At 37.7% G+C, this 22201-nt stretch overlaps 1 protein-coding gene across 6 annotated transcripts; it reads right to left on the bottom strand.

The window, feature by feature from the left end:
• Nucleotides 1–1063: 1063 nt before the first annotated feature.
• LOC143885073 (lipid phosphate phosphatase 2-like) lies at nucleotides 1064–20206 on the bottom strand. 6 transcript variants are annotated; one of them, XM_077389040.1, is made up of 8 exons: nucleotides 19915–20206; nucleotides 16307–16531; nucleotides 16067–16154; nucleotides 15844–15953; nucleotides 14111–14204; nucleotides 13378–13566; nucleotides 13209–13268; nucleotides 1064–1454 (listed from the first exon to the last, which is right to left on the bottom strand). In XM_077389040.1, exons 2-8 carry the CDS (start codon nucleotides 16520–16522, stop codon nucleotides 1252–1254), a joined length of 960 nt encoding a protein of 319 aa, XP_077245155.1. In that variant the 5' UTR covers nucleotides 16523–16531; nucleotides 19915–20206; the 3' UTR covers nucleotides 1064–1251. The 6 variants fall into 6 exon arrangements, with proteins under 6 accessions (XP_077245155.1, XP_077245154.1, XP_077245157.1 ...); XM_077389039.1 differs by having other exon boundaries at nucleotides 16307–16528; nucleotides 19915–20205; XM_077389042.1 differs by lacking the exon at nucleotides 19915–20206 and adding an exon at nucleotides 19645–19881.
• Between the last annotated feature and the right edge of the window lie 1995 nt (nucleotides 20207–22201).

Below are 22201 nucleotides of genomic sequence, written 5' to 3'. Positions count from 1 at the left end.
TTTACGTAATCTCAAGCAAGCGCCTACAAACAAAGTAAAAATCCAAACCATTTATCTCTTATGCCATATTGACTAAATCCACTTTTAATGAACGATTCTGACCTTTCAATTTGTGGCTGCTAAATATCAGGCAAGAAAATAAAAAAGTAATGTTCTATATTCTTAAAAGGCATCTACAAATTAAAGGGTTAGAATCATCCAATGGGGTAGACTTGTGTCACGAGGCCATTTCGTCCAGCGCTGTTGTTCCTGACACTTGGCTCCATGAATCATCCATTGAAGGCCTAGGAGATCATTAAGAAAATGGCTCTCCGGCCTAGGAGATCATTAAGAAAATGGCTCTCATTGTACCTCGGCCGAGTATCCATATGAGAACCCTAACATCATGACCAATATTGCTTCTCGAAATTCTTTAACGACGGTAAAAAAAATTTTATCTTAGGCAATGTCTGGAAACCATGAAATTTTTTTCCATGGAATAGTAGTTTATCAAGTGGTCCTTGCTTGGATATGAGATTTATTTCAATTTAATAATCTTTGTGAATAGGACATAAAATGCGTCTTTGGAAGGCAATAACTGCATCATTTCTAAAAATATTACAATTTATCACCATTATTTGCAAATAATCATATTTAACTTCATAAACATTTGCATATAAGATTATATGCAAATAATGTTTAGTAATGCAAATAATGTAGCCGTGGAAACAGTGTAAGGGTCTCTTTCTCCACACCTTGTATAGTTGTATGCATATAATCTTCTACACATGTGGATGTTAAAGCAAATAATAACTACTATAGTTTTCTAAACTATACATTTATAGCTTCCAAGGAGATCTTAATGTGCCCCTACCAAATCAGATTAAATTAAAATAATCTTATTTACAAAGAAGGACAAACCTTGGCGGCATCAAAAGGGGCTCTAAAACCATAAACAAAACAAAACAAAAATTGTAGAAATTACTGTTTTTTTTTTTTTTTTTTGGCATCTTAAAGAAGTTTAGTTTTGGTTTAATATTTTAACAGAGAGAGAGAGAGAGAGAGAGAGAGAGAGAGAGAGAGAGAGAGCAACCGCATATACTGTTTTAATAAAAAACTAAGGATTGTATCCGGATTAATTGTTCACATTTACTGATGCATACTTGTTTGTGACTAACATGGTTAAGCGGAAAACTGTACATATACACACAGGGTTTCACACAAGTAACAGAGAAAAGCAGTGAGTCTGATATATTGATACTTAGCACTACTTTACCTTCTCCCAGCTTCCATTTCATCCAGTACCAGATTACCATTGCGTGCTCTGGAAATCCTCGTTTGACTCCTTTCTTCAGCTTGTACATTAGGAATTTCCATCTCCATTCGCTGCACACTGAGCGAGTTTGTGGCATTGGCTGATTGTGAACTGGAACGCGTCTCTTCCAACACCCGGAAATATTCATAAGGTCCCCAACCTACTTGCCAGAGGATCGAAAATCCATTAAAACAAGGCTACAAAAATCATACATTATCTTTTAAACTGAATGAAGAATAAAATGGCAAAGAAACAGTTCAATTCATGTAATTACTTTGAATACAGCACCATTTTAACACTCCTTCACAGTAAGGTCATACTCGAGATAGAAACGTCCTAGTGACCTATGATATCTAGATGCCCATATGGGCCCAATATGAATGCTCAACTCAATTCGATAACGATATTAACAAATGCTTCGTAGATATCTATGCTTGTCGAATTAGCTATCATGCCTCGAATATATGTAACTCTCTTTGAGGGAGAACTATAATGCTTCTTGTTTGTTAATGCAACATATTAAGTTTTGAGTATGCAATTCTTTTATATGCTATAACTAATATTTTATAACTTTCTTTTACCAAGTTAAATCTAATTTTCTTTTCATCTCTGTAAGTCACGTTTCCAATTTCATAGTATGGACTATGGAATACCCACATTTATATCAATGACCTGAATTTCAGAAAATGCAAAGTTGTAACTTCGCTCTTGTATTCCGGCATGTATCCATATCCTTATTCATGTCTGGGTCAGAGCTTGTGAGTTGTGACTACAACAAGACCTAAGATTTTATGAAAGTTGCTTTGAAACTGGTTGGTGTCCCTTTAATGTCAATTCAAAGGCTTGTTCAGCCATTTTCTAATTAAACAGAAAACAACACCAACTCCCACTATATTCAGACCATGCAATACAATCAAAATCTTCAACCATAGATTACCCCAACTTTCCATCCAAATTAAAAATAATCAAACAATTTCAAGAATACAATTTGTGCATGGGATTATTTATTCTTCATGCAATGTAAAAACCAAAAGATATCATTAAGTAACAATATATAAAGGAATTTGCTAGGGACCATCACATAAGGCATTTCACGGATGGTCTTTTAAATGAGAGAGCAGCCACATAGGCTCACTTTTCAATAGATTTCGTCTTTATTTATGAGGTGGATGCTCTCTCATGCAACAAAAAATGGGGAGTTAATTTTAGAAAATCAAAGACTACAAGAAGAAAGGAGAAAAACATGTTGTCAAAAATCTTCTTGTAGTGATAATCCTTCTACTAGCTCTATTATGTGTGACTATTGTGGTAGATTAGGAGATTTTAAATTTAAATGTAAATTTAGATCATTGCATAGTAGTAAAGCTTATTTGGATTGAAAAGAATACAATATGCAAATCAAATGGACCCAAGATGATTGGGGTACCAAAAACCCCCACTGGAACCTAATTCTATTTGAACTTAGTTTTAGGGGTTGTGTGCGTAAATTGATTATATTTTTAAAAATAAGTGAAATAAAATACATTGTGCTTAATTATGCTTAGTATTGTTAGTTGTGTGCTTTAATTGACTGTTCTCTTGAAACTAAGTTTAGAATAAATTTTGAAAATCATCTAAGATCCTAGAAATAAAATTTGAAAATCAAACTTGAATTTTTTTTCAAAAATCAAGTCCTTAGGAAAACACCTTCAAAAATATTTAAGGACCATGATGTCTTAAAGAATAAGATATGTCTAAACAAGTAAATGGTAATCTAATCTTTGACATTAATTGTGGATCAAAAGCAAGTGAGAAAACCCAAAGACGGTACGTTTCAGCCAGAATAGGGTTGGGAGTTGGGTACGACACCAAGAAACTCAAACTGGATGCTTGGGATGGCGCTGCAATATAGGTGGGGGTATTTTGTGGGAGGAAGGAGGAAGAATTGGGTTGGGTTTTGGGGGTTTTGAGGATTTGAGAGGTGGGCGACAGCAAGAGAGGGAGGAGACGAGAGGCGGCTTGGGGTTAGGGATAGGGTCATCGACAAGATGCAATTTGGGGGGGGGGGGGGGGGTTAGATTCAAGGGAGGGGCGGCGGCGGCTTGGGTGAGGGTTGGTTTTAGGGAACAAAAAAAGGAAAAAACAAGAATAAGTGAAAGAGAAGAGGGGAGGGACGCACTACTCCGAAATCAGAACTCAAGGCTCTGATACCATGTTAATGATTTCTAGTCTCCATGGAAGAAAAAGAAGAAGAGAAGAAGAGAGACGAGGGAGAAAGTGAGAGGTTAATTTCTTCTTCTCACTAATACGATCTCTCTCTCTCTCTCTCTCTCTCTCTCTCTCTCTTTATATATATATATATATATATATATATATATATATATATAGAGAGAGAGAGAGAGAGAGAGGGCGAGGTTTCTGAGCTTTAGCTCGAGAGAGAGAGGGCGAGGTTTCTGAACTTTAGCTCAGGCTGAGCTAAAGCTCTATAAATACACCATCTCCATGTTGTTTGACTCATCCAACCAATCCATTCAATATGACATCACATAGATAGGGTGTCCCTAACAAACCATCACCATACCATAACCCTAACCATTCGATCTATAGGAGCCTAATTTCTGGCCATCCATTTTAAACCTCCACAAATCATAACCCATAATCCTAACCATAATTCTAACTATAACCTATAGAATGAATGGGTTGGATAACTCAAACAACTATAGGAGATATGGTTTCTGAGCTCTAGCTCAGGCTGAGCTCGAGCTCAGAAACCTTTTCCATATATATATATATATATATATATATATATATATGAGAAAACGGTTTCTACACACTAGCTTAAAATACAACTGAGGGCATATTGTTTGGGTGATCCAAACCATTCATTTGATTGGCCCTCACATAGATAGGGTGTCCACAAAAAATCAGCTCCATAGGATCATCCCAACCTATGATTTGTGGAGGTAAAATGGACGTGTATAAACCTTCACAAATTTGTCCATTTTTTGCCTCCACGGTTCGAAGGGTTAGGATGATCCTATGAAGCTGATATTTTGGGCACATTCTATCTATGTGAGGGCCTTTCAAATTAATGGTTTGGATCACCCAAACAATGTGAGCCCCCACTGTATTTTAAGCTAGTGTGTAGATAACTTATCTACACTTGTGCGTAGAAACCGTTCCTCTCTCTCTCTCTGTGTGTGTGTGTGTATATATATATATAGAGGAAAATGATTGTGAGCTTGAAGCTCATATAGCTTATATGAGCTTGAGGGCCCAAACACATGGGTCCCACATTTTTTGTGGTGATCTAAACCATTCATTTGCAAGGCTTCATCATAGATAGGGTGTGTACCAAAAATCAGCTCCATTGGATCATCCTAACCCCTCCAAAAGCGGAGGGAAAAAATGGGCAGATTTGTGGCAAACGGTGTCTGTCCATTTTGCCCTCCACTTTTGAATGTGTTAGGATGATCCTATGGAGCTGATTTTTTGTACACACCCTATCTATGTAAGGGCCTTTCAAATGAATGCTTTGGATCATCTTAACAATGTGGGCCCACATGTGTTTGGGCCCTCAAGCTCATATAAGCTATATGAGCTTCAAGCTCACAATCATATTCCTCATATATATATATATATATATATATGAGAATAGAGTTCCTAAGGTGTCACCTCATATAGCTTATATGAGGTGGCGCTTAAAAACATAAGGGGCCCACTTTGTTTGGATGATCCAAAGCATTCATTTGATAGGCCCTCACATAGATAGGGTGTACCCAAAAAATCAACTTCATAGGATCATCCTAACCCTTCCATTTGTGGAGGTTGAAATGGATGGGTATAAACCTCCATAAATCTGCCCATTTTTAACCTCCATAAATGGAAGGGTTAGGATGATCCTATGGACCTGATTTTTTGTAGGCACCATATCCATCTAAGGGCCTTTCAAATGAGTGGTTTCGATCACCCCAAAAATGTGGGCCCCTTATGTTTTGTGAGCGCCACCTCATATAAGCTATATGAGGTGACACCTTAGGAACTCTATTCTCATATATATATATATATATATATATATATATATATATATGGAGAGAGAGAGAGAGAGAGAAGTGTAGCTACACATACGTGTAGCTAACTTAGCTACACATACATGTAGCTAACTTAGCTACACCGACGGCTTAAAATACAGTGGGCCCCACATTGTTTGGGTGATGCAAACCATTCATTTGATGGGCCCTCACATAGATAGGGTGTGCCCAAAAAATCAGCTCCATAGGATCATCCCAACCCTACGATTTGTGAAGGCAAAAATGGACGTGTAAAAACCTTCACAAATCTGTCCATTTTTGCCTCCACAGTTTGAAGGGTTGAGATCATCCAATGGAGCTGATTTTTTGGGCACACCCTATCAATGTGAGGTCCTATCAAATGAATGGTTTGGATCACCCAAATAATGTGGGCCCACTGTATTTTAAGCCGTCGATGTAGCTAAGCTAGCTACACGTATGTGTAGCTTCACTTAACTCATATATATATATATATATATATATATATATATATGAGAGGAAATGGTTTGTGAGCAGCTCCTCAGATAAGCTTTATCTGAGCACAGCTCACAAACCATAGGGGGGCCCACATTTTGGGAATGATCCTAAGCATTCATTTGGAAGGCCCCATCATGGATGGGGTGTGTACCAAAAATCAGCTCCATTGGGTCATCCTAACCCTTCCATTTGTGGAGGGAAAAAATGGGTAGATTTGTGGCCAAACAGTATCTTTCCATTTTTCCCTCTACAAATGGACACCCTAAGATGATCCAATGGAGCTGATTTTTTATACACACCCCATCCATGATGAGGCCTTCCAAATGAATGCTTAGGATCACCCCCAAAATGTGTGCCCCCCAATGGTTTGTGAGCTCTGCCTTATCTGAGCAGCTGCTCACAAATCATTTCCTCTCTCTCTCTCTCTCTCTCTCTCTCTCTCTCTCTATATATATATATATATATATATATATATATATATATATATATATGAGAGAACATTTCCTACACACTTGTGTAGGTAAGTTACCTACACACTAGCTTAAAATACAGTGGGGGCCCACATTGTTTGGGTGATCCAAACAATTCATTTGAATGATCCTCACATAGATAGGGGGTCCACAAAAAATCAGATCCATAGGATCATCCGAACCATTCAAACTATGGAGGCAAAAAATGGACTAATTTGTGAAGGTTTATACACGTCCATTTTACCTCCACAAATCGTAGGGTTGGGATGATCCTATGGATCTGATTTTTTGTGGACACCCTATCTATGTGAGGACCATTCAAATGAATTGTTTGGATCACCCAAACAATGTGGGCCCCCACTGTATTTTAAGCTAGTGTGTAGGTAACTTACCTCCACAAGTGTGCAGGAAATGTTCTCTCTCTCTCTCTCTCTCTCTCTCTCTCTCTCTCTCTATATATATATATATATATATATGAGAAAAGTGTTTCTGTGCACGTGCGCAGGTAGCTCCCTGCGCACAAGTGGCTTACAAAGCCACCGATTGGTTCGTATGGCGGGTCCACCTCTGCGGGGTCCACAAAAAGCGACCAATCGGTGGCTTTTTAAGCCACTTGTGCACAGGGAGCTCCCTGCGCAGAAACACTTCTCTCTCTCTCTCTCTCTCTCTCTCTCTCTCTCTCTATATATATATATATATATATATATATATATATATATATATATGAGAAAAGTGTCTCTAGTCGGTCGACTAGAGAACCTTCTCTAGTCCGAGGACCAAAAACACAGTGGGCCCACATTGTTTGGATGATCCAAAGCATTCATTTGACGGGCCCTGACATAGATAGGGTGTGCCTAAAAAATTAGCTCCATTGCATCATCCTAAGCTCCTAACCCTTCGATTTGTGGAGGTTTAAATGGACAGATCCATTTTAACCTCCACAAATCAAAGGGTTAGGATGATCCTGTGGAGATGATTTTTTGGGCACACACTATCTATGTCAGGGCCCATCAAATGAATGCTTTGGATCATCCAAACAACGTGGGCCCACTGAACAGTATACCCTCAATATAACACCAATATGACACAATACACCTAACATTCGTAAAATTTAATCATTCACCTCATCTTTTAGATAGATACTCACTGTACTCTTGATCATGAATTCCTTCCACCATAACTTTCTTCACCTTTGGTATCATGTTGGATGAAGTCAAATCCTCTTCTTCGTCAAAGGGGGATGGCATTCAAAAACTTCTTTTCGGTGGGGGAACCTACATTCGTAAAATTTAATCATTCACCTCATCTTTTAGATACTCACTGTACTCTTGATCATGAATTCCTTCCACCATAACTTTCTTCACCTTTGGTATCATGTTGGATGAAGTCAAATCCTCTTCTTCGTTAAAGGCTTCATCCCTCATTTTAACAAGTAGATTTTGCTTCTCCAAAACTCCCTCATTCTGTTTTCCAACAAATAGAACCCCATTTCCACCTCCTAATTGTATTCAGGCTTGAATTCCACCTTGGACACCCCTTCTAGATACTAATGGTGTTCACTAAAAGATTGTTGGCCTCCGTCTGTGTTGCCCCAACCACTCCTTGTCTCAAGAGTCGAATATTATGCATAATTCAATCCATTTATCCTGTCCTCACAGAAATCCGAAATTTCGGATTTCGGCCGAAATTTAAAACCATGTTTCAAAATACTAATTATTATACCTTCAGCCTCCACCAAAACTTTTATGAGCATGATTCCTTGCAGCCATGTTACCAAATATGTCATAAGATAAAACTCGCTTTGATTAGCTTAAAGTCAACCCAAAATACAATCAATCACATCTGTCAATAAAAGTCAACTTTTATGAGCATGATTCCTTGCAGCCATGTTACCAAATATGTCATAAGATAAAACTCGCTTTGATTAGCTTAAAGTCAACCCAAAATACAATCAATCACATCTGTCAATAAAAGAAAACACAGAGAACAAAATACGGTGTTGTTTCAAAGAGAAAAAAATTAGAGAAAAGGTGAAAATCCTTGCATAAACTTCAATTTCATAATTAGTCAACTTTCTAAAGAGAGTATTTTACATCATATAAATTATAAAGAGATGCTTTTCACCTCCAAAGCAGTTTCCTTCCTAGACACAAATATTGTAGACCTTTCCTACAAAATTTGTAAGTTTCAAATACTTCTTAAAGAACCCTAAACAAGCTAGAATTCTTTCAAAACAAAATTAGAAACTTTCTAAGGGAAACAACCATAACCTCCTCTAAAAATATTACTTTCTATAACAAATTGTCTCTAATTATAAACCAATCTTGCCATTAAAAAAAAATTCAACCAATCCTAATACAACCTTCCTTCCTCACCTTAATCCTCCTCAATTCAAAATAGAAATTCTAGAAGCGTCAAACAACATTGTTTTCCAAAGCATGGACTTCTAAAACCTAAAAAAGAATTTTTGAAAATTCAAACAAAATAACCAAAATTCATAAATAGTTCTTTCTTCAATGCTCATCTTCCTTCCCCAATTTCTAGTTTCAATTACAAACGGATGTGGCCAATCAAAAAAAAAAAGGTACATACAGCTGTGTGCTGCATCAATATGCCTCTTTAGTATGTCTTCACAAGCCACAAGGGGTGCATTTTAATTTGTCTTTCTGTAGAAAAATTATCATTGTGGCCTCTGGATGCCTCATGTTGAAGAGATAGCAGCCGATATTCAAAAGTGGCTGGACTATCCTAAACAATTCAAGGATCTGAGAGGCTCTAGAGGCAGTGCAAGAGAACCACCTGAGCAGCAAAGTGACACTCTAGTCATGTGACACTTCAGCTAGTCATGTGACCAGTCACTTAGTGTCCAGTACAGTCATAACAGTTGGTTTTAGTTCTGAAAGGCCTGCTAAATAAAAGCCCATCCCTCTCCTTTTGTAGCAGCTGCTATTGTTTCTGGATTTGAGTTTGAAACTTTAGTTGTGAGAAGTTATGTTTCCTGAACAGAATTCCATCTTACCTCTTAATAAGAGTTGGAATTGCAGACAAGTATTGCTGCCTTTTACTAGATCTTTCTTCACTGTTCTATAACTTGTTGCATGCAAGATCAAGGACTGAACTAGTTCAGTTCTTCTTCACCATCGGTTCAAACACTCTAGCGTCCCCTTGCTTGAGTTACAAACCAGAACATAATCAAATTTCAGTTCTGGATTTTTTTATTGGAATTTCTGAAGTGTGTTGCTATAATAAGGCAGAGCACAGATCTGTTCCAACTAGAGGCGGATCTTATTCATCTTGTAAGCGTCCATATATTTCAGATTTCAGTGAAACCAAATTTGAGTTTTAACCGGTTTCAAAACTGCTGTTACAAATCAGCTGGGTGGGTCAAGTTTGTTGCTACAGAGATATCAACCAATTTCAGACCAGATCTAAATTTAAACCATCTGTTGGTGAACTGCCGCTGCTCAAAACAGTACTGTTCAAGGCAGACACATGGGCTGAATTACATTCTAGAACTGTCATTATAACAATTTAATTCACTAGATCCAACAAGCATTCCAAGATTAAATTCAGATCTGCTTGGTTTTGGAGCTGAGAACCGTGAATTGCTTGTGCCAACACTTCATGCAAGATCTGAAATTTACAGTTTAGTTCTCTCTTGAACTGAACCATGATTTGCAGACCTGCAATCAAGTCATCCAGTTCTTTTTTGAGATTGAAATTCAAGTCCAATACAGAACAAAGCAGCATCACGCCCGATCTAGCATTTGTTATAAGTTCTGGATTATTTTCGGATGTTTACTGGTGTAAATTCAGACATTTATCAGCAGAGTAACAGATCTATTTCAGAATCATTGTGTCTGGAATTTTTCAGCTCAAAATTCCTGAAAGAAACACCACATCCTTGACCGTTTAAGTGCTCCAGTTGCAGGATCTGCAAGGCTATTTCACATAAAGCACCTTACTCTAGTTCAGAACTGATCTGAAATCAGTTCAGAAGTATCAGCTAGAGTCGTAGATTTGCAATTCAATTCATTTAGTTCAGTTTGAATTGAATTTCAAAGTCCACATCGTGCTGATCAAGGTTTTAAATTTCGGTTTCGTATTGCGTTTCGGTACTCATCGAAACCGAAATTCTTGCCGAAATTTCGGAATTTCGTTCGAAATCGCACGAAATCAAAAAAGCAAAATTTTATCCTCGCCTGAAATTTCGGCCCTAATTTCACCCGGAATTTCAGGGAAATATTCAATAATTAATAAATTCTACTTTCCAGCGTGATGTCCCTACAATTTAGGACCGAAATTCGAGGAAAACGAATTTCGACCGAAAAATAAAGTAACGTTTCGGGTTTACGCAATTTCGATTTCGGAATCAACCGAAACCTGAAATTTCGGATTTCGGTCGAAATTTAAAACCTTGGTGCTGATCAAGATCAGTCCATGACAGTCAGCTCCGTTAGTGTTTTTCCAAGCCATAGTAGAATTGAAATCAGTTGAACTATTTGAGACTTTGTGAAGAACTCATGTAACATCTGAATCCTGTTTGAGAAAGCGAGTTTAGATCTGCATAGAACTGTAGTAATTAGTTCCATAGAACAGAAAATTCAGTTGAGTCTATTGTGAACTGAAGCAGAAGAGTTCTGAGCTATTCTGAATTCCAGATCTTAGCTTACTTCACTGCGTACACTGCATCATCTCTTCCTCCATGTACACTAATACCTTGATCTAGCATAAAAAAGAAGTGCTGATTGCTGACCAAGAATAATATTTTCGGCCCATTTTTTCTTCTAATCCCTCACCTCAAACTCATGGAGAGGTGGTAGAACATACATACAAAGGGCATTAACCACCTATGCCTTGCATTCAGGATTAAGCCATGATAAAATTCAAATATTCTCTTCTTATCAATTTGTATTCTAATGGATTCAGCAATTTCGTACAGAATAATTGGTTTGTACTAACTAAACCTCTCCTAGGTGGTGCATGATAAGTTAACAACAAATACTCTGCAAGGGACCTCTTCCCCAATCGCAAGGTGACGCTGATATGCATGGCCAATATCTCCTCGTTGAGAATAAGTTTGGGCAACGATCTTTGGAGTCAATAGAAACGATAATTCATAACTTTGCATTTTGTGCAAAATCCATGCCATTAAGGTCATTATCTCCATCTCTAGCAACAACCACTGTAACTTCATCCACAACCTTTTTTCTGAGCTTTTTTTTAACCAAGAGTGACTTAACTTCACTATGAGAAATGAGCTTCAAGCAGAAGATCTGAACTCTCAAATAATCAATTTGGGTATCTATTTTGCCAACATGTGAGGGACTTGTCTTTCCTCTCCATCATTGAAGTCTCAGATGAACATCGAGACATGACAATTTATGGAACCAAGAGCTAATTTAAGGAATTGGATGAATGCAATTATCCCGGCTAAAATAGCGTTGCTATACTTACATCACAGAACATTCATAGAGGTGGACCCACATTTCCTTGGGAGTTTTCATATACATGAGTTGATTGTCCACAGAGTTGATTGTCCTTGACATAACCAACTCATGTCTTGATTTCCAATTATTGGAAGGAGGGTTGTGAGGGATGGGATCAAGAACCTCACTGATGAGATCCAACAAATTTTTAACTCAAAAAGAAATCTTGCAGCTCATAATTTGAAGAATATTGTTCTGACCTAACTTGCATTGAACAGCTTGAAGGACGAGGTTATTACGCACTAGCCAAAACCAGCCGATGCCATCAATTATTAACAGATCAACCACAAAAAAATAACAGAAGGAATCAGCACTTTATGAAAAGTGTCACACGAAACAGAAAAAAAAATTAAATATATCCCATCACCAACCTGAAACAAACCGGATGGGATGTCTCCAACTGCTTTGTTATAGAGAATTAAGTCCACCTACTAAATGCAATGTTATTATGTGCATACAAAAAGGTGATGTAAGATGGTTATGGCATTGAGATTTCTTTATACATGAATAATTTGTCTTGATGTGATGACATTGAAGGAAAAAGACCTGACTGACGGGTCATAACAAGCTTGCAACCAAGCCCGGAAATGGTGAATTACGTAATAATAAACCTTAAACAGGTGAGAAACAAGACGAGACAAATCTCATTGACAGTGGTGATGCTCACAAACATTGCAGGTTCTGAAAGAGATCAAATATGCAGCAAAGCCTTAGAATGCTTGTTGCTCTGATTGCACATGTAACAAATAAGATGAATACCAGGAAATAAGATGAATACCAGAGAAGCAGGATTTGTACCTAGAGTTGGGGATTAGCAAATCCCCGAATCGCGAATCCGAACCGTGATTCGATTCGAATCCCCGATTCCCAATTTATGAAAACCCCAATTCCCACTTTATAGGAACCCCGATTCCCAGGCGATTCCCTGCGAATCCCCAGCGAATCCCAACTCCCCACGACTCTCAGCGATTCCCCGGCAAATCCCCGACGAATCTCCGTCGACTCTCTGGCAAACCCATCCAACCATCCCAGGATCCTTCGATTCCCGCTTTCGAATCCCGAATCGAATCCCGCTTTTGATTCCCGCCTTGGCAACCTTGATGAATACCAGGGAATAATTTCGAAAGGCAGTATAACGAAAGGACTAAATGAACACATATATAGAATTCTTCAGTGGACAACAAGAAAAGAAGTGCATTTCTGTAAAAGTAAAGACCATCCTTTTTTTTAACGGTAAAAGTAAAGACCATACTATCCCTACAAGTATATTCTAATGACAGAACTATCCCTAAGCATCTATCTTAATATCAAATTTTAATAAATAAAAGGCAATCCAACAACAATAAAATATAAAGCTTTAATCTATTCACACTTTTCGAAGAAAATGGTAACAATTATACATAATATTGTGAAACAGTTACAATGTTACCTTCAGTATGATATGGGGCTGGAAAGAACTGCAGATAGCAAAATGTAGCCACTATAACACCTGCAAGCAACACATTGTAAGAGAATGATCAAGCATCAATATGCATTGATGATAGTATTAATTGAAAATTGACTTAATTTATTAAATTGCCAACCATATTGGCACAAACCTAGAAGACCTCCGGCAAACACATCCTGCCAATGGTGCCAATAGTCATCCACTCGGGAAACTCCAACAAGCGATGCAATAAGCAAAGGAAGAAAGACAATGCAGAGTTTTGCCACATGGCCGCTACGATCAAATGCTTTTATTTTCCCTGCCAAGTATAACGCAAGAAAACCAAGACCTGCAAAGCACCCTGCGTAATGAAGCCCATGTATTCATAAGATATCTTTCTGAAGGTCACAAATTTAAATACAAGATTAATGGAAGCACATCCAAATTTGACTATAAGAGCCCAGAACCATTGATTTTAAGTACGGTATATGTGCCACTCAGTGAACCTTAGACTACATATTGAGATTATAATTTGTTAAAAGTGTGGTTATTATTGATAAATACCAAAACATACATGGAACTTTTCATTATAAAAAACATAGTCTGAAAACCTGTAGAAAATAAAAGCCTCAGCAAATAGATGTGTACATCTGAATAAAAGGAAAATGCGTCTTTTAAAGTGAGGACCTTTAATATAATTGCCCGCTTGATTTGACTCTCTGAGTGGAAAAGCATAGAGACTTAAACTAAGTTATATTTTGAATTTCCTGGTTAGAAAGTCTCATTTCTACTGTCTAGTACGTAATTTGCATTCTGCTCAGCTTACGCAAAATGCATTATGACCACTTTCTAGTACATATTTTAAATACTGACAAAATGATACATGTCAAGATAATGCTGCTTACATGAAGTATGACCACTTGGGAAACTCTTATGTCCTTCTCTAATGACCTTATCCTCTCCATGACAAATAACATTTCCTGTGATATTATTGTATGCCTATGGAAACAATACATCAATGAGCACTCCATTCAAGAACGATGAGCAGTAAATATAGCAACATTGGAGTGGACTGATATTGCCACCCCCCCATCTGTTTATTGTCCTTTTGCCTATTAAGTAATTTATTACAAAATGAATAAAATTCCATTTCAAATTCTTGGTTTGCGTGCATGTGTGAAACAACCAACTACTCCAAAAGCTTAAGTCGTTGGAGATGGTGTTATTTAATCTTTTATACTTCAACACTCCCCCTCACGTGTGGCCCCACTTTTTAGGGTTGGACTACACGTGGCACATGTGGCCCCTCTTTTGGGTTGGCCACTAGATGTGGATTTTTGCTCTGATACCATGTGAAATAACCACCTACTCCAAAAGCTTAAGCGGTTGGAGATGGCGTTATTTAATCTTTTATACATTAACAGCATGGACTTGAAGCAGGAGAGAGAGAGAGAGAGAGAGAGAGAGAGAGAGAGAGAGAGAGAGAGAGAGAGAGAGAGAGAGAGAGAGAGAGAGAGAGATTTTCCTCCTCTCCATCCCAAAAATCTAGAACGGATCACTTATTCAATTTATTTTTTTTATTTTTTTATTTCAGCTCTCTTCAAATCATTTATATTCCAAGTGTATGGTTACATGTGAATCCGGTGAACAGAGTGTCTGCCTCCTCTAGACAAGGAGTTGACACTTGCCATTGTTGGAGACTGTCCTCTATGGAAACACAGTCCAGCCCATAGTTACCGGATTCACCATCCGCCCTCCGATCCGCGATCCGGGGTCGCACGATCCGAAACGTGGTTCACTAACGACCCGGATTGCCAAAAATGACGAACCGCGGCGACCCGCGGGAGAGAAAGAGAGAGAGATGCATATAGACTAGAAGAGAGATGGAGAGAGCTACAAATTTTATATATGTTGGGTTGAATTGGAACTAGAGCTTTATTTTGAAAAAAATATGTAGGGCATACATGAGGTTTTTTTATTTTTTTATTAAATGGATGTAGTATGGACTATGGAAGGATATTCATATATTCCAACGGGAAATTTCTTTTTGAAACAATATGTATGACATACACGAGGTTTTTTTATTTTGTGTATTAAAAGTGTGTAGTGTGTACTATGGAATGACATTCTTGTAAAAATATATGAAATTATATATATATATATATATATATATATATATATACCCTCATCGTACCGCGTACCGAACTACGATCGTACCCCGTACCCGTTCTCGTACCGCGTACCGAAACGAACCGCGTTCCAGGTAACCTTGGTCCAGCCACCCACAGAGATCTTTGCTTTGGATTTGAGCCTCAGCATTGTTGAATATGACATGTCCAGTGCTGAGTTCTGCGTAGAGACAAGGTGATGGAGAACCAGCAACGAGATTGATATGTCAAGTCGATGAAATTGCAAAAGAAGGACTTTGGTCCAGGCTTCTTTGACTACAAATGCTGCCCACCCCCCACCCCCACCACCCACAACCTCTCTCACTTCAAAATTATATATTAAACAATAGAAAATCTCATATTGAGTAGAACAGCAAAAAAGGGGGTGGCAATATCAATCGGCAAAAATAAACAAAAAAACAAAGATTTAAGAACTACTAATCAAAGTTTAATTATTCCCATGAACCTACATCATTTCCATCAGGGAAACAGCGCCAAAAGAAGTCCGGTCGGGGTCGACCAACAGCATCCTTGATTGCATCCGTTATAACCCCTGTTAGCAGTGTAGAAAACAAAAGTCCTGCTCTTGCAAATATAGTCATGTTAGCATCTTAAATTTAAAATGTTTCTTAAACTGATAGTAAAAAGTTTACCTATTCAAAAAAAGGTTATGTATGTGAAAGCAACAATTACCTAGTATTGCATGGTGTAGATCATAGACATCTTTTCTACGAAAGTAGATGCCTATGAAAATGACAAAAGGCAGCACTATTGAAATCATCTGATTTACCAGGATAGAAAGAGAATCAATGACACTTTATACAAGAGATCACCATATCTATGAGACATCCAAGTTCTTTAAATGATAACATCATTGCAAATATGATATAGATAAACAATTCAAATATATATATATGATATAGATAAACCTACTGGAACAGCCCAAAATGGCACAGTGTTACTTTTCAGGGGGTATCTAAGGTCATCCATCATTTCCTTCGCAACGAAGCGGTAATATGGATGAATAACATTCAGAATTCCATCTATCACCGCAAGTAGAATCAGTATAACCCAATCATGCATATGCGATCTTGCCACTTTGATTCCATGGGATCTTATGGTGTGAGAACCCAGTTGAATTTCTCTCATTTTTCCCTGCTAGAACATTCAGAGAATCAAATGAAAATTAGTGTGACATATCCGTGAGGATTTGTATGGAGCACAGACAATAATTTCCAGCCAAACCACCCAACAAAAAAAACAGTTCAAAGGGGGAGGTAGATGCAATGCAATGCAAATGATATTAGATGTTACTACATTAAATGACTCCTTGGTGTGGCCTGAGATCCTAAAAGGGAAACAATTGTTGACATCAAGCATAACTTGGAAAGTGGGTAAATGGTCAACAAATCAATAGACACTTGGCTCTTTTAGAAACATCTACAGCAACTCGACTATACCCTTCCAGGTGTGTTCCCACTGGCAGAGAATGCTGAAGTGGCGGATTAAATCACGTGATCCCCTCCCCATCGGGATAAAGGTAACCTTACTCCCCTTACCAATGAGGAGATTAAGAACCTTATAACCAGTATTTACTTACCTCTGAGACCAGAGATTGACAATCTTAGATGGGCTTAAGATAGAGTGTAACCACGATTCAAATTAGTCATATGGTTTTTACTTAAAAACTGAGTCTCCATGAGAGTCTTATCTTCTCAATTCACAACCTATGACATATCGTGCACTTTTTGCCAAGAGCACAATGAATCAGTGAACCACTATGCTCAAATCTCTATTTGCCAAAGAAGTATGGCAAAGAGATCTCTCAAGATGGCCTCAAATAAATGGAGGACCAGAAGAAAAAAAATCTTACGATTCCTTTGTTGGAGACACATGAATCAAGGAGAAGGTCGATATCGAGAGTTATGACTTGCAACCATTGCCTACACTGTCTGGCATTTAAGGAAAACGAGGAATCTATGCATTTTCAGAAAGTGTCTTGATCCCCCTGACGTTATTGCAGCTATGATCTTAAAATCCATTGAAGAATATCGTCATGGAAACTCTGATAATAGATACTATCCAGACACAGAATCTCACATCGTTAAGACTTGTCACCAATTAGGTCTCCGTCCCTTCCAATAGGAAGGTAATTTTTGAAAATCTCCTATACATTGAAGCAAATTGGATTTTGAGGGAGCCCTCTGCAACAATACTGACCAAATTGGTGCAAAAATGATCACTAGAAATGTGATGGGCGGCACTCAGGTGGCAACATTGGTCCCTCTTGGTAATAAGCCTAGCCTATATGTGGAGGCATTTTCACTATTAGAGAGGCTAAAGTCATCCAAGACACCCAAAAGAAGGACTATCAATTACAGCTGATTCAAACTATATAGTGCAGGCCATTAACAGGCAACAGTTACATTGGTCCATTGTTTTGATTGTGAATGATTGCAGCCTTGCAGGTAACTCCTGCACCAATTTGGAACCACCCCATCATAGACATCTACCATGAAGAAATTCTATTGCAACTAACTCACAAATAAAGGTGCTATGGAAGAATCCAAGATTGACAGGACTGAACCATTACCAAAAGAGTTGTGTCTTTTGTTATCTCCAGATGTAACACAGGAAGTTTATCTCAGGTATAATAGGCCTAAGTTGTATTGTACCGGAATATGTTTTACCAAAACAAAAGCAAGCCATCAGTTGAACTAGACAAGAGTTTCCCCTGTAACAAGTAACTTAAATTCTGAAAATCTGAAAACAAATTTCTAATGGACAACTAACTAGCATACTTCTTCCAGATTCCAGGTTGAAGATCAAATGTCATGAAACGCATATACCCAAAAAGTATGTAACTTTCCTGAATATGTAAACTTTTTCTTGGACTGACAACATATTCACACATTGAATTTGACTGATTATATGTTGAAAGATAGAGAAAATCTGATAATTAAACTAAGGTACTTCTTCCATTATATTTGAGCAAGTACATTATCTATGACACAATGATTAGAGGACAGTCTACAGTACAGCTATGTCTGACATTCCTATTAACATTCAAAGTTTTTCATGAATAAAGGTAGTTCACAACTGTCAAGTTTATGCTTCAGTTCAATTGAACTTTGGTTCGCAGCTCAAAATCCACAAGATACCTAGAAAACATTGTTTTCTAGGCTTGGATCACTATTATTCGGTTCATTGATTCGCAAATTTTGAATGTGTGCATGACTAAGAACTGTGATATAGTTTAAAGCTTTCATTCCTTCTTACAATGCAAAAAACTATCAGAAGAAGCAATAGTTAGTGAAGTTGTTCTACTCTTATGTACAATAATTTTTCTTAAGCACTAAAATGCCCTGGTTCATATTTAAACAACTAAATAAGGAAGAAGTAGTGTAGGTGAACATAGGTGGAACTCAGCAGCAAAATTTAAGGGGCCGTTTGGATACGCGGATTTTAGAATCCAGGTTTTTAGTTTGAAAACAGTGTAAAAGAGGGTTCATGATCAAGCTGTTGTATGCTATCCTCACAGCGTTTCTTGGATTTTAAGTGAGAAATTCAGGTTTTAAAAATGTCTCCCGCATCCTGAGATTTCTAAAACGTGGAAACATGAGAGGATCTGCTACTCTCCTGCTGACGGAAAGAAGGGCGAGAACTAAAAAACGAGTCAAAAACGACGGCTGGTCCGCTTCTTCTCTTGTCTCTTAGCTACAATTTTGAAGAAATCCCGGATTCTAAAATCCGCGTATCCAAACAGCCCCTTAAGAATGACGCGACAAATAGCATGGCATGCAGGCTACTTAATACAACTAAGTAGAAATGAAGAAAGATGAGTTTAATATAAGGCTTACAGGGGAATTAAAAGATGGAATTTAAGGAAACGAAACTTCAAATCGATTCGTTCACTCAATTCGTAGCACAGAGCCCTAATTGAACAAGATTGGCAACATAAGCAAATAAGCCCTAATTTTCTGAAGAAAAGAACAGATTCCACCACGTCGTTTCAAGATATGGAATTTCTATCCTCTAGTGTTTTCTTCTGCAAGATCTCCTCTAAACCAACAGAAAAAACCCTATTTTTCCATCTCGCAAAGAGTATATAGATCATGCTATGAGCAAAAGAAAAGATGAAAATGAAAAGACCCATTGCTTTTTTTCAAGTACAGACCACGCTATGAGCAAAGAAAAGATGAAAATGACAAGACTCTGTGCTTTTTTCATAGGAAAGGAACCATAAAAACAGCCTAAGATCAAGAAATTACCACAGTTTCATGAAGGATTAAGAATAATCATGCGAAGACCTTACAGAGAGAGAGAGAGAGAGAGAGAGAGAGAGAGAAAGAGAGAGAGAGAAACAAAAGGGAAATAATTTTTCGCCCCCTGTAGGATAATGCGCCCCCTGTAAACGTGAATTGTGGGCAGACTTTAACGCTTTTGGACGTCAAATCACCTTACCAGTGGGGTGCATTATCCTACAGTGGAGGCGAAAAAATCACCGCCCAAACAAAATTAGATAAGCAAGTCCAGCTTACCAAACTCGTGGAGAAGTTTGGATTTTTGCAGTGGCAGAACAGATTCAAGTAAAGGCCAAAACACTTATTCCTTGGGATCCTGCAAAGTGCAAACAAACGAGAGAGAGAGAGAGAGAGAGAGAGAGAGAGAGAGAGAATCCACGTTTGAACACTAAGATTGGCGCCGGGCGGTCTCGGTCATGGATAAGTTCCAATAAAAAAATCTGGTTACCGGATTTCCTGATTTGAAGGGGAATGTTAGGGTGAGTCTCTTCTCACCGTAACATAGGTTTCTTATTTTGGATGTCGCATCATGGCCCCGTCTAATAGTCTGGCCAAGGGTCAGTTATTTAAGTTTTTCCTTGTTTGAGACTAAATAAAAGAAAGGGTTTTTTGTTAAAAGAGTAACCAACTAATAATCACTCTGCAGTATTTGCAAACGAGATAGGATTCTAACTTCTAATACATAGGGAGGAGATTGCAATAATCAATTATGTAATAATAGGTGATTACAATAATCATATTACATAACAGTAATCCCATGATTGATAATCCCAAACGAACAGGGCCTTAGCGTATTTAAAAACCTGAATTTTTATATGGTGTAAGGCCGTGTAGTTCAATGTTTTCAAAAAGTAATGGATTGCCCACACCATAGGATTATCCAAACCATTCATTTGATAGACCACGACGTAAATAGGTTGCGACCACAAAATCATTTCCATGGGATGATCCTAGCCTTCGATTCAATATTTTCAAAAGGTAGTGTAAAGTCCACACCATAGGATGATCCAAAGCATCCATTTGATGGGCCACAACGTAAGTAGGTTGTGCCCAACAACAAATAATTTCCATAGGATGATCCTAGCCTTCAGATCTATAGAGATTACCATAGCATGCAGTTTCTCTGAAGATCAGAAGGCTAGGATCATCTTGTGGAAATGAATTTTGGGGGCACAACCTATTTACGACGGTTTCGATCATCCTATGGTGGGTCGTACAGTACTTTTTTCAAAAATACTAAACTATGCAAGCTTACACCTAGGGGTGGCCACCGGTTCGGTTCTCGCTTCTCGGTTCCTTTTTTTTCGGTTCTCGGTTCTCGATTCCATGAACCGTAAGAACCGAACCGAACCGTAGTACACAGTAGGACCGAACCATAGTACACAGGAGGACCGAACCAAACCGGACCGAACATAATCGGTTCGGTCCGGTTCTTCGGTTCTAAAGGCTAATTATTAATTATTAATTATAATTTATAAAAACTTTTAATTAAAGTTATAATATAAGTTACTTTCTTATTATAAGAATAGTATTAACTATTACTTATTAATATTATAAGTAATTTATATTATTAAGTATATGTATAATAGAAATATAAAAATATTATATATATATATATATATATATATATATATATATATATATATATCCAAAGTTCGGTTCTTCGGTTCTGGAACCGAACCGAGAAGATTAGACCCGGAACCGAACCGAATAAGTTCGGTTCTTCATCAGTGGAACCGAACCGGACCAAAAATATTTTTTTACAGTTCGGTTCCGGTTCGGTTCTTCGGTTCTGGTTCGGTTCTGGCCACCCCTACTTACACCATACAAAAACTCTAAAAATCAAGGTGATATTCTTTAAATAAAGGGCAATTTTATCATTTTCAAACTTATTATCATCTTACGTTTGAATTCCGTCAATAGGCGTTCAAGTCTACCCCATTTGCAAAAAAGGGCCAAATGTCCTCTGTTTTGGCAAATGGTGATGATATTTTCACCCCCTCTGCAGTACCCATTCGCCCCCATAGCGGGAAACTTTAATGCTTTTTAACGTCAAAATCACGTTAAAAGGGGGCCCAATGCATACTGCAAATTAGCAAACCATGTTACTTGTTTTGAAAATACTGCATGGTAGGTTACTCTTTTTGCAAAACTCCTAAAAGTAAAGTAGAGTAAAGCCGGGGTCACCTATGCCTAATTCAATTTTTGGTCCCCCTCTCAAAATTTCCCCGTAAGATAATCCTAACCCTCGGATATACAGAATTTTACGGGCACAACCTGTGTAAGCAAAAATGGAATCGGGATCTGTTTCCAATCCCGCTTGATTCCAACATTTTGTTAAAAAATAATAATAATAATAACAGAATCAAGGAGCCGAAATCCGATCGGAAAATTTGTGAGAATCTGCTTCCACGCCCCAAGAGTTGGTATTCTGATTTCGCCGGAATCGGTATAGAACTTTTATGAGAATTTATTGAATTAAAATTTATATTTTAATTTGTTTTTCTCATTCTGTTTAATGGAG

Source organism: Tasmannia lanceolata, unplaced genomic scaffold (assembly GCF_043159265.1).
Source record: "Tasmannia lanceolata isolate RefF3 unplaced genomic scaffold, GAP_Taslan_0.1 ptg000008l, whole genome shotgun sequence".
NCBI classification, from domain to species: Eukaryota; Viridiplantae; Streptophyta; class Magnoliopsida; order Canellales; family Winteraceae; genus Tasmannia; species Tasmannia lanceolata.
Note: the sequence above shows the minus strand (reverse complement) of the source record. Positions and strands in the feature narration are given on the sequence as shown.

Coding starts and splice junctions, on each gene's coding strand:
- LOC143885073 (XM_077389040.1), bottom strand. CDS start 16,522: ATGAGAGAAATTCAACTGGGTTCTCACACCATAAGATCCCATGGAATC. Junction 16,155..16,306: donor TGCCATTTTGGGCTGTTCCA/GTAGGTTTATCT, acceptor CTGGTAAATCAG/ATGATTTCAATAGTGCTGCC. Junction 1,455..13,208: donor AGCCCCATATCATACTGAAG/GTAACATTGTAA, acceptor TCTGGCAAGTAG/GTTGGGGACCTTATGAATAT.